Source organism: Coturnix japonica, chromosome 8, assembly GCF_054131305.1.
Source record: "Coturnix japonica strain WE chromosome 8, WE-NBRP24, whole genome shotgun sequence".
Classification (NCBI taxonomy): Eukaryota; Metazoa; Chordata; class Aves; order Galliformes; family Phasianidae; genus Coturnix; species Coturnix japonica.
Window position 1 is genome coordinate 23,332,487 of NC_140670.1, and position 13,374 is coordinate 23,345,860.

Consider the following 13,374-nt stretch of genomic DNA (forward strand, 5'->3'; position numbering starts at 1 on the left):
TAGTTCAAATCAGCATCTTGAGAGAAAAGGGAAAATGTCAAATGTGATTTCTGATTGGGCTGCTGGATTAACAAGGGTACACCCAATTCCATTCCTGACCTTGAATAACATAGATGTAGAGAGGGCAACTCACAATGTTCAGTTAATTCCTGTTGTCAGGTTTTATTTCAAATGGAAAACGTCTCTAGGATTAGAATAAATGTTACTGGTTACGTGATGCATTAAGGGAATGATTCTCATAATACTGCAACTTTAATGGATAAGTGCTAAGCTCTCCTTTGGGTGGTTTCAGATTCCTTATATATTGTTACACAGTCTAAAGGAAACTTTTTTCTTTTCCCCTTCTCTTCTAGGTGATACTCATTCTGACAAAGCTCTATGACTTCAACTTGGGAAGTGTAACTGAGAGCTCACTGTGGAGGTAAGCAGATCATGCAGAACACGTTACTGGTGTGGGTGTGTGCACTTTGCCCCTTGTAAAACTGGTGGGTGAGCGAAGGGGATTGGAGCTTATCTGGGGAGGAGAGGGAAGGGAATATGAGGTAAATGTGAAGTTGCTTTTTGAAAGTGGACACATGATTGAGAAAACATTGATTTAACAGAGTGAGGTCTGCATATGTGAGGCTTTCTTTATGTAAGGCATTTCCTTGATTCCCAGTGGAGACTGGTTTCATGCAGTCCTTACAGGTGTCCTTTTTCATTTCTCAGAACCTCTGCTACCATGATGGTAATGAGAGTGTTCTCTGTAGATGGCACTGTACTTGCTGGAGCAAATGTCCAAGATGATTTACAACTGATTTTCTGGTATGAGCTTAGCTATTCTCAGCCACGTTCCTCAGGCTTGTGAGCTGAGAAAATCACCTTAGCAGTGAATTGGTGATGTCTGAGGGCAGTAGTCATCAAATTACTACAAAGATCACAGTGAGGTACTGGCATCTCCCACACTGTGGATAAACTCAGATATTGTCACATACCTGTCATCTGTTATCGTGTTTCTGATCGTGTGCAGGAGATGGAATGTCCTGACTTGGGAAAGCTCACTGCTGGACAGAGTGTATATGTGTTAAAAGAAAGAAAAAAAGCCCAAACACACAGAACACCCCTGTTAAAAGACAACAACAGCCAACCAAACAAAAAAAAACCCAAACCAAACAGACCAATTCCTTAATCTCTCCAAATCAGCAATAGTTTCTATCTGCTGGGATTTGCTTTTCCTTCTAATTGCCCACCTGTGGTGTAGAAGGGGTACAGCTTTAGTAGAATTGTTATTAGGTGGTTTTCACTGTAAGAACAAAAAAGGAGAGGAGGAGGAAGGGGGCGGAGGCATTGGAGGAATCACAGGCACTTTGTATTAGATTTACCTTTTCTATTATGGATGTTACTCAACCTCTAGAAATTGTTGTTGGCGAAAGCTGTTGTTGTGTTGTAACCATTGCTCCAGGTGTAAGCATGCAGCTTCTGGCCAGGTGGTCTACTGTCCTTTCTTCCAAGTGAATTTAAAAGCCCCTGCTTTGGGAGTAAGTTGTGGGATTGTCTCCATTAATACACTGAAGGGTTAATTGTTCAGTAGAGCTCTTGAAACCTCTCAGTTTGCGCAGCTATTCCAAAGCCTAATTGCACTGTACCATGGTAATCTGCAAAGGTATAAATAACCATGCATCTAATGAAAGAGAACACAGTAATTTCCACTTACTCTGGTACTTTTCAAGATATTTAAGCCTTAAAAAACTTTTGCCTCTTTACCTAACAAGTACAAATGGTGCTGTGATTGTACTTTAAATGTAATTGCTTAGCAATCTGCTCTGCATAAATAATGTAACGAGCAGACAAATTCTGTCCTAATGCTGATCTTACGACAGCACCTGATCTCTGCACAAAGGTAACATCTGCAACATCCTGGAAAATTCAGGATGAAACCATTGAACACCTCAGAGGGAAGGGTGGGTTCTTAAAGAACAGCTTGGACTTCCTCTAGAAAGGATACTGTAGCAATAGAAGCAGATACTATGTGGATGCAATAAGCTGAGAGGACTTTTCATTCAGGATATTCTGTTCCATTTATGCATTAAGGTGTCTGAAACTTTGTATTATTTAAGAAGATGCTTTTTAATGCTTTCTCAATTTCTGAGAACCTGAAAATTTCACAAGGAGGATTTGTCTTGGAGAAAATTTTAGTCTTCTGACCATATAATTGCTTTCAGTATTTACTTTTCTGTAGACTCCTTCAAAACCATCTTTAAGCCTCAGGAGCATGGTATGCTCCATTGAATGCAAATAGCATAGACACATATAACAGCCTGGGTTGAAAAGGACCTCAACGATCATCCAGCTTCAACCCCCCTGCCGTGGGCAGGATCACCAACCAATAGACCAGTCTGCCCAGAGCCACATCCAGCATGACCTTGAGTGCCTCCGGGGATGGGGCATCCACAACATCCTTGGGCATCCAGTTCCAGTTCACGACCACCCTCTATATAAAAAACTTCCTCCTCATATCTAATCTAAATCTCCCCTGTCTTAGTTTAAACCATTCCCCTTGGTCCTATCACTATCAACCCATATCATAAAACATGTTGTCTTCAGCAAGAGGTTGTAAAATTTCCATTTTTAAAATTCTTTTTTCCTCTTCCTATTTTCTGGGACTATTGCTTGTTTTTTCTACTAACCAAGTACCCTGACCAGCTGAACAGTAGTGCTGTGATGCATGGTTTAAGCACTTGGCAAACAGTTGATGCCATAAGAAAGGAGTGGCTTTTGTGGCAGAAAGAAAAGAATTGCACAGCAGTGCTTCAAAGGATGTGAAGATAGTGCACAGTGGAATGCAATCTTCAAATACCATCATGCCTCTGCCTGCTTCATGCATCAAAAGCTTTTGCTCTGTTTTTCCCCCTGGGTTATAGCGTGAGACACTTCTTTTAATGGAAAATGCTATATAAGAGAAATTTCTAATCCCTGCATTTAAATATAAGGACAAGTAAATCGATATGAAAACATCCTGAATGTAATTAAAAAAGAGAGCCAGAGCAGGAAAGAATAAAAGTTATATTGGATACTGCTCCTCTATCAGGCTGATAAGAATTTAGGCACAGGAAATGATAGTCAGCATTTGAATGCAGGAGCACGGATGTGGCTCTAGTAAGTAAATCCATGTTTCTGAGGCCCGAAAATATCACAGAAAAAGCCTCAGTTGCTCCTGAAACAGCCAGCCTTGAGGCAGTCAGTTTCAAGGAAAAGCACACATCCTTCCATATTGTGAATGTTGCATCTCTTCTTGGTAACAAGGAATATCTGTCAGTTGTGGTTTGTAGTTTTGTTTTTCTCACTGAAAGAGTAGAGGAGATTTTTTTTTCTTTTTTTTTTTTCTTTTTTTTTCTCCAATGAAATAAAGCTACCTTATTGTGATTATACTTGTGACAGTGTGAGACATTAAAATTTACTGAGAGATCTTTTTGTAGAGCAGGATATATAGTTGTAAAAATTAGGTAAGCTTTTAAGGTATAGCAACATTTCATTGCTTCTCTAAAAAAACAAAAAACAAAAACACCTACACTGCTGGTCTTTTTGAGAATCAGCTATCAGTCTGCTTTTATTTAAAAGTTGTATTAAGAAATAGAACTATGTTTTCTGCGACATTTTCTTTTTAGTGAATGCTTCATTATTAATAAGTGGAAAACAGTCCTCCCTCTTAATCTATAATCTAGAATGATTTTCATTTGAAGTGCTATTGGAGAACCTCCAGTTCCCAAACCCTTTGTCGGCCAGGATCCCTGCGCTCAACTTCAGCTCCCACAATGAATGTGATCATGCAACACTCATCAGTCATGAAATATGAACTGTCTGCAAAGAGTAGCAATCAGGCTCCTTCATGGAACTGTGGTCTCAGAATGCGTCTGTCAAACCCAGGGGTTTAGATATGCAAAATACAATTTACAACCAAAAGTTTAAGGCTGAGTTTTTAGCTTGTTTTTCTGTGGAAAATTTCAAACAAATTTCATTAGGAAAGAAAAAGTCTGTGCAGTGGTTTATTTCTTCAAATGCATGTTCACAATGCTTCCAGGTGTTGTGACTGTGATAGATTGTGTATGCTTTCAAATGAATGCTGTGCTCAGATGTAATATATGGGGTGCTCTGTAGGTTAGACACAAGGCATAAAGTCCTTTCATTAGTTAATCTTATTGCTATCCAGTTATTTCCTTTTCGTTTTATGAGTATGAATGATCAGGAATGTATTGAGGTCCTTTTCTTATTCTGTGGACTTCTAGAATTCAGAATTTTTTACAAGCAAAGGAGGAGTCTTATGAAAATTTCCTTGCGTGCTGCTAATCCTGACTCCTATTTAGTCTATACGGTTCTGAGGTGCACAAACAAGACTTTCTGTTTAAGGTACTTAAAGTTATTGTATCATATAAAGTGTTATCATCTGTTTTTGCCAGTGTACGATGAACAGTTTTTCTTGTAAGTTAACTGGAATAAATGTGTTGGTTTTTTGTTTGTTTTTGTTACTTTCTTTGTTTTTGTTATTTTTCTTTTGTTGTCACCTTATTTAGCATCCAGGAGCTCTAATTATTAGAACTTCTAATTGTTCTGCTTGTGGTAGCTAAAAAGGCAGTTTGTCCCAAGGGAACTTTCAATCTCAGATGAAGGCGAAGAGACAACAGGGTGATACAACAGACAAAAAGCCCAAGTTACCAGGGAGTTATTTATGCTCAATGTGATAGCCATGAATGCAGCACATCAGCTAATTAGGCAGTGGGGAGTAGTTCAGATTTTCTTCCAAAGTATGAGCACTTGCATGTGTCAGCTCTGAGTCCCTGCTGCCATTTTACCCACCTTTGATGAGTTCCCTGGAGTTTCCATCCTCTGGCTGTGGTCCCAGGCTAAATCATCTGATGGCATATAATGCTGGCCCATACATTAACCCATACTGAAAATCATAACTGACTTTTTCTTGTGATTCTAAAATGTTACTAAAGATATCTTACATATATTTATTTTTGTTTTCTTGCTTATTAACTAAGAAATTGTGTTTCCATGGCAATAAAAATCCCCACTTTGTGGATTTTTTTTGTTTATTTTTTACTCTTGTGGCTGTTCCCCAAGGGATTGTTCTGTCATCTTAGAGCTGTGTAGAGTTAGAACAAACTTTCAGCTTTTTATGAGAGACAGCTGCAAAACAGATCAGCTACAACTCCAAGCTTGGAGCTGAGAGAAATAAAACCACTCAACTTGGTTGCAAGCTGTCTCATATCTTGCACTGTTCTCTCATTCAATTCCATTTGAATTACCACAAGCTTATATGGTATTTCATATTATATCCTTGCATTTTACTCTCCCACTCTGTCTTCAGAGACCATCGGCATCTTTTGGTGTACGTCTAGCATTTGTTCACGCTGCTTTCTGTGCCTTAAGTGTACAAGTGGAGCTGGCTTCAGATAGCTCTGCCCTGCAGGTGTGAAATAGAGTGATAAGCTTTGGCTTGCCTTTAAGAGCTGGGGTTTAATATCCCTGCTCCAAATTTACCTTTCTACAAGACAGGTGAGGATGAAGGCAGAACTTGGGAGATTCAATGAACATGTCTGAAATTTCCATGCCATCCTCTGCAAAGAAGCTAATCTTGAACCAGGTCATGGATGAGAACTTCATTGAAAGGGATTCTTCCTCACAGGTGATGCGTTATTTAGACTGCAGAGCTGAGATAGGCAATTCCCATCTTTTGCCACCACCTCTTACTCAATGTCACACGTCTTGAAATGGGGCAGTGTGATTTCACTGATATTTTCTGTAGTGAAATATTCTCCAAACAGCCACTACGGCCAGCTGGCATCTCCCTGCAGTATTGTCGGATTTGATTGTATCTATTGTTTTTCAGTATGATTGTATCTATTGTTTTTCAGTATTAAGCTGATAATATGCATCTCAGGTATTTGCTGTTTTTTGGAGCACTGTATTGAGGCATAAAATTAATAGAGCTGGTTTTCAGAGTAATAATGCTACCCATTGCTGCATCTTATTTGAGATTTTTAACAAAGTAGCAAAGTGAAGAATTAAACTGCTGATTAAAAGAAAGGTTTCATTGTATCTGCAATCAACTGTCTATGCAAGGAGGGAAGGAGCTGGCTTGGATATTCAGGCACATCCATGACCTCTCTTGGATACAGAAAAGCAGGGTGTCCAAAAACTTTTTTGTTGTTGTTTCTGGTGTGTGTGTGTTGTTACTTTTCTCAGACTGTAAGAGCCACTTGTCATTTCAGGGGTTGCAAGCTGCTAGGTTCAGGCTGTTTACTGGAATGGGAAACTGGAGGAGATGCAATGTGATAAGGGCTGTTCAACAGGCTTCTCAGCACCTTGAGTTGAGATTAGTGTAGAAATAGAGCAGTATCCCTGGATAATTCAGTTCTTTATCTCTGGTACTCCTGCTGACTTATACTTTGCCTGCAGTGAATGATTTAGGTTACCTTGGCTCAGTGCAGCTTCTCTGTGAGTTGTTGGAAACTATGGCACGCATGGGAGCCATGCTTGAGCTACTGGGGAGGTGCACAGTAGCTGTGTGTTGGTCTGTTGCTGAGCTAGCTGCTACAAAATGAATCATGGAATTGCTTAGGCTGGAAAAGACCTTAAAGATCATCGAGTCCAACCATGACTTAATCAAACTACCCTAACTAACAACCCTCCACTAAATCATGTCCCTGAGCACCATATCCTACGGGTTTTTAAACACATCCAGGGATGGTGACTCAACCATCTCTCTGGGGAGCCTATTCCCGTGCTTAACAACCCTTTCTGTAAAGAAGTTATTCCTTTTGTCCAACCTAAACTTACCTTCATGCAACTTGAGGCCATTTCCCCCTGTCCTGTCACCAGTGAGAAGAGACCAGCCCCGCTCTCACTGTAAGCACATTTCGGATGTTGGAAGAGAGCAACAAGGTCTCCCCTCATCCTCCTTTTCCACAGCCCTGTGTAGATCATTTCTGTTGAATGTAGAAAATTCCTTGGCCCAAATAGCTATGTAGTTACTACCTGTGAAGAACAGAAGAACACAGTGTTCCTGAACCAAGCAGGAAATTTTTTCTTTGCTCTCATGGTTAAGTGCTTGCTTATTTTGCAGATTCAGGTCTTCTATTTATATAAATAATATAAAAAATATTATATTATATATATAATATTATAATATATATATATTATATATATATAATATTATAATATTATATTATATATATAATATAAAAATATTTATATTAAGCAATAGTAATTCTATTGCTTAAGCTGTCTTATCAGGCTTGGCAGAGACACGTGACATCTGTTTGTCCAGCTGCACATGTGTTGTAACAAGCATCAGAAAGTGGGTCCTAGCTCAGAGAGAAAGCTTTGGCAGCTGGAAAGAGTTGTTGAGTATCAGCCAAGAGAGAAATTAATGGGTAAAGGGCATTGCCATAGGAATGCTGTGGGGATACTAAATGTTCATGAAAGACTGCATATAAAGGCTTTTCAGTGCTCTTTTAGTAACTGTTAACAATGATGAAGGGGTGGCTTAGCCTTCCTGTGTTCCCTCCTTTAGAGGGCATCTGTGATGAGAGGGTTACAAATTGCAGATCATTAGATAGTGATAGCCATTCACCTCTGTATCCCATTGTACAATTGAAGCCATTTGAAGTAACTGATTATGACCTATTTCAGATCTTCTGGTGATTCATTATCATTCCAGTTGTGGTATCTGGGAGACTTAAACAGATCTCTTACTTAAATGGACTTCTGGAAATGAGTATATGATGTTGTATGGATATATGCATACATGGGATAAAAAAAAGGGAGGGGAAAGGAGAGAATAAAATTCAAAGAGTGAAATGGAGGAAACTGCAGATTTCTTCCTCCTTGAATACTCCAGGGATTGTTCAGAGCATATGTTCCTTGTAGTTCATAATTTAAATAATTTCTGGCATTGCAACAAGTGGATAAAAATCAGTTAAACCTGCTCTAAGACTGTTTTAAACATTTGCTGTGGGAACCAATAATGAAAATTAATAGTATGAAATTTAAGATGTTATGGAGTTAGGCATTCTTAGTAATAGGTAATAAGAAATGATGTGTTATTTCATTCTTAGACTGCTGGGGGGAAGTTTCATTTGTCTCTTTATTTTTTATTTTCTTATTTTTTTTATAAGTAATAAAAATATTGCCTCAGAGATGTAGGGAACTAAGGGGACGCTGCAAGGTCATGCAAAAAGCAGTAGCCCAACATTTGAGTCTAAAAGCCTTTCTTTGGGTGGTGTACAGGTGCAAGTCCCACTTTTGTTTATTAAAATGCCTTAGTTGTCCTACTTTATGGAGCTTACCTGCTGTGAACCAGTCTTCTGGATGGCCCATTTGTTGTTTCTCTTAATTGCTCCATCAATGACCTTTCTGTGGGGTGGTAATTTCATCAGGCATGGGACCTTCTGGATTTGTTAATCTTTTGTTTGTCAAAAAAGCTCCGAGTCTAATTGTCAAGACTTCCCAGAAGATATTAGTTTACAAATTTTAATGACACTTATGATTTATTAATGTGCTTCTCCCTGCATCTGCTCATCCCTATTCCTTGGTGGGATTCCTGCTGAATCAGAGAGAATTAATAAAAACAAAACTGCAGATTGTAATGGTGTTTTAGCAAGGCTCTTAATTAAAAACTTTTAGTAATATTCAGAGTGTTTTATTAATATCTCTGATTCTCTGAAGACACAGGTAAGTCTTGGCTTTGACAACTTTCTGCCATGGAATCTCAGGTTTGGTAAGGGTGTTACATATATGTCAGCAATGATAGCACAGAGGTTCACAGTTACGTGTGTGAGTGGCTCATGGAGTACAAAACATGTTTTCTCTTTCATTCACAAATCATAGACTAGAATAGAATCTATCATTAAGGTTGGAAAAGACCTCTAATATGATCAGATACCACAATTACATGTTTCTTGAACACCTCTGGGGCAGGGACTGTACCACTTCCCTGGGCTGACTGTTTCAATGCATTACCAGTCTTTTAGAGAATATTTTTCTAGTACCCAACCTGAGCTTACCCTAGTTCATATTAAGGTCATTCCATCCTATTGCTTGTTACCTGAACCAAGTCCCACCTCTGCAGTAGTTGTAGAGAGTGTGAAAATATCTCCCAGGTTTGCTTTTCTCCAGACTAAACAATCCCAATTCCCTTAGCTGCTCCTCACAAGATTTGTGCTCCAGATCCTTCACAGCTTTGTTGTCTTTCTCTGGATAAGCTCCAGGGCTTCAGTGTCTGTCTTGTAGTGAGGGGTCCAACACTGAACACAATACTTGAGGTGCAACCTCACCAGAGCTGAGTGCAGAGGGACAATCATCTCCCTGGTCCCGGTGTCTACAGTATTTCTGATACAAACCAGGATACCACCAATCATCTTGGCCACCTGGGCACACTGCTGGCTTGTGTTCAGCACTCTCAGATCCTTTCCCACTGTTTAGTTTTTTAGGTACTGCCCCAAGCCTGTAGCATGACATGGGATTGTGTGAGTGAAGTGCGGGACTTGGCAGCTCGGTCTTGTTGAACCTCATCCCATTGATCCAGCCTATCCCAATCCCTCTGTAGGTCCTTGTTACCTTCAAGCAGATCAACACTTCCTCCCAGCTTGATGTCATCTGCAAACTTACTGAGGGTGCCCTCAATCCCCTTGTCCAAGTCATCAATAAAGATATTAAACAGGACTGGTCTCAGTACTGAATTTTGAGAACTCTATTTCATAGTGATTGTGCCCAAAATGGCATCTAACCACTGCATTGCCCAGCAGCCTGGTTTTTAAGCAGCAGATCTAGTGGAGCACCTTCCCTGGTAGGCTCTCTTACTAGCCGTGTCAGGGATTTATCTTCCATGCATTTCTACAACCTTCTAGACTGTTTCATCTCTGCTGCAGTTTCAAAGCAGGGCTGCTTTGCTGAACTCATTAACCTCCAAATATGGGCCTCTGGGATTGTATGTGCTTGTCAGAAATTGTGAATGTTTCAGGTATCTTTGTGTGAGGAACATTTTTGGTTAAATAGATCTAGGAAGGTCACTTCATTGTGTATTAGTTTTGCTCTTGTAGACTACTGGGTTATTAGTTTGTTCCTGTTAATAGGTAGGCTTGGTAGTTTGAGGTTACCTTTGATTTTCTGGGTAGAAACAGAGGGGTCAAGAGGAAAAGATTTTATCAAAATTCCAAACTTTTTGAAGGAATATTCTTAGGGCGAAGACAATTCCAGGTTAAATGATGAAGAGGGCAAAAGTGGGTTTTGTTTTGATTTCACTTTCTTACTCTTTAGGTGAGCAGCCATCTTTCTTTTCCTCTCTCCTTTGTAACTATTGAATTATTAATATTCCACAAGAGAGCTCCATCAGGAGAAGCTATGAATCTCTCCAGGGAGAAGAGTGATACTAATCTTACACATGGAAGATCCAAGTTCAAGCCCTTGCTCTGAATGAGCATAAAAGGAAGTGCTTTTTTATTCCACAAGTAATTAAATTGTGTAACTCATTGCTACAGGATGTTGTGAGGCAGAATAATAAAAGCATAAATGGATTTCAGAGAGGAACTTAGTGAATTAATGGAGGATATTTCTGCTGGTGGCTATTAAACCTGATAGTGTGGCTGTAGCCTCTGGCTTACAGTAATTATTTTATGATATGGCATTCAGGGAACAGACGGGTCTGCAGCCTTTGGATCAGCGTTGCAAAACTGTTATCCCTTCTTTGTTATCTGTTCTTCAGCAAGAGCTATTCATGCTTCTGATGGAGCAGCCTAAGATTGTACCGTATACATGTTATGCTGTGGCATTTTAAGGGATTAGTGGTTTGACTCTCCAAATCAAGAGAGATGATGGAGATTGTGTTGAGAGGAATCGTGCTCTCTTGGCTATTTCTTGTAATTTCCCAGAACATTCTGTGTGACAGGTTAGTGGCCAGTACACATTTTTTATTTGACTTACTGTGGCTGTCTCAAGTAACCAAGGGATTTGAATCTTCCACATCATGGGTAAATTCTCCGTCCATTACCCAGCTGGTGACTTTGATGTAACTTAATTTTCTAGACAGTCCTTTCAGTCAGATTCTGTGCACATCTCGTATCTTTCAATTCCAAATAGCTAGGTGGTGGTATAGCAGATGTATCAACACTAGGAATAACTTTTGACATTAATTTTCCTACAAATCTGAAGGTCTCTGTTTTAATGAAATTTGAGTCTGGAGTCTGGGTAAGTGTTCAAACCATATGGTTGCCCCTGATTTTGCTGTTTTCATATGATCTATATAATGTATCTTTTCTGCCTTTGTTAGTGAAATTCTCTGATAATGATTTCTTCAAGAATAGAGATGTCTTGTCTCGTCAGAAATGTATTTTTGGGTTTAGGTAATCTTCCTGGGCACCCAGTTCTGCAGTTTTGGTGGGGAAGGCCAGAGGAAACTATGCCAAAACTGAGTGTGTTCTCAAAGTACTGCAGCTGGCATGCAGTCATATTGTTAGGATCTTGTCTCTGACAGGTTAAATGTGTTTGTAGTGCTTTGCCTACTTGTTTGGAAAAGTAGCAAGGCAGCAATCAGGAGGGATTTTGTAGCCAAGAACCTGCTGTTGCAGATCCTGTGGGTGTTGTGACTGTTGCTGCATCAGCAGAGCTACATCTGTTAACAGGAATTGGCTATTCCATCTCTTCTTTATCATTTGGAACAGCAATTCCATTGCTCTCATTAGAAAGCAGCTCCTTTGTTGAGTTATCTCATCTTACATTCTAATTAGATTTGGATGCCAACTGCAAAACTTTTTTTTTGCAGGAAGCCTCACTTGAAGATGAATTTGTTTGGACCTTACTAACGTCTTTTTGTGATCACTTTTTACCATGCTGAGGATTTTCATTGGCACAGATAGTAGCAGATACTTTTAACATAGATGTGTGCCATTATTAATGAAAACTGCACATTGAATTCACTTATAACCAAATAGATAATTGCAAAATAAAGACTTCCGTAATAAATCATATAAGAATGTTCATATTAGATCAGATCTGGTAGGAGTTGGAAAACTTGAAAAGTGATGCCTGGAAAAGAAAATGATACAAATCTTATAAAATTAGATTGTGCGGATAGTAAAGCAAGGGAGGAAGCATCTCTTACTTGAGGAAAGGCTGAGCAACCTAGGACTGTTCACTCTGGAAAAGAGGAGGCTCAGGGGGATCTCATCTTGTGTGCAAAAGCATGATGGGGGAGTGTACAGTATAAATGGAGGAATAGCCTCTTTTCGTTTGCTTCCAGTAGCAGGACAAGAGACAGTGAGCATGAACTAAAACACAAGAGGTCCTGTCTGAACATCAGGAGATCCTTCTTAGTGTAGGGGTGACTGTGATTAAGTGTCAGAGGTTGTCCAGAGGGATTATGGAGCCTCCATCCTTAGAGATATTCCAAAGCTGTCTGGACATGGCAATTGGAAGTCTGCTAGGTAGCACTACTTGAGCTGGGAATGGTTGGATCAGCTGAGCTCTAGACATCCCTTCCAATCTCAGGCATTCTGTGTCTGTGTGAAGAATAAAGGAGCATCAGAGTGAGCTTCAGGACAAGTGGAAGACTTAATGTTACAGCAACATGTACTTGATCTATGGATCTCCTTGCTGGAGGATAATTTGGAAGCTAAAGTTCACATGGGTTCAAGTGGCGTCTAGACAGGTTGCTAGAAGCAAAAATCTGTCAAGAATTGTAGTACATGCAAACACTTCAGGGAACTTTCTGAGTCACAGATATGCTTTCCCTTGCTCTTCAGACACTCAGGGCTAGATCAGGACCCAGCAGGTACTCACAGTGTACTTTCTGTGTTGATGCCACCTCATGGTGGCTGGGGGATGCAGTTCCCCCATGTTAAGCCCAAGCTGTACATCAGTGTACGTGATTTATTTCTCTGTGACTGAGCTGTTCTTTTCCTTTCTCTTCCCCTTTCTTTCCTCCCCTGACTCTTCCTTCCAATTAGGCTTTGAACCAAGTCATATAAATCTTTGATGCTTTGTACAGTGGCTGGTAGAATTTAGTGCTTTAACATGGGTTGTGTCTGTTTATATTGGTGTTTTATTATGTTATTCTTTTTCCCCCTAATGTACTGCCATTTTATAATGGCTATAAATAATATGAAGGATAGAGAAACACTGTTTAAAAAAACAAAAGGTTCAAGAAATATTTCCATCTTTCTTTTAATCTGGTCTGTCTCTCATTATCTCCATGTTACACTCATTAGGATTCTAATGAAGTTAATAAGTACACAATATCAAGCAGTCACTTCTCCAAGCAATATTTACAAAGGGCTGCATTTTCCCAGCCTAGAAGGTAGCCTTTGATTTATGTATTTATTATATTTTCTTCATCTG

The 13,374-nt window shown here is 39.5% G+C and overlaps 1 protein-coding gene across 1 annotated transcript in view; it reads left to right on the plus strand.

Annotated features, from left to right (window-relative positions):
* The window catches only part of SORCS3 (sortilin related VPS10 domain containing receptor 3), a 264,737-nt gene that overhangs the window by 80,264 nt on the left and 171,099 nt on the right, over window positions 1-13,374 (plus strand). Inside the window, exon 2 of the mRNA XM_015867276.3 lies at window positions 354-421. Within this exon, the coding sequence (XP_015722762.2) occupies window positions 354-421 (68 nt within the window). The remainder of the gene's footprint in view (window positions 1-353; window positions 422-13,374) is intronic.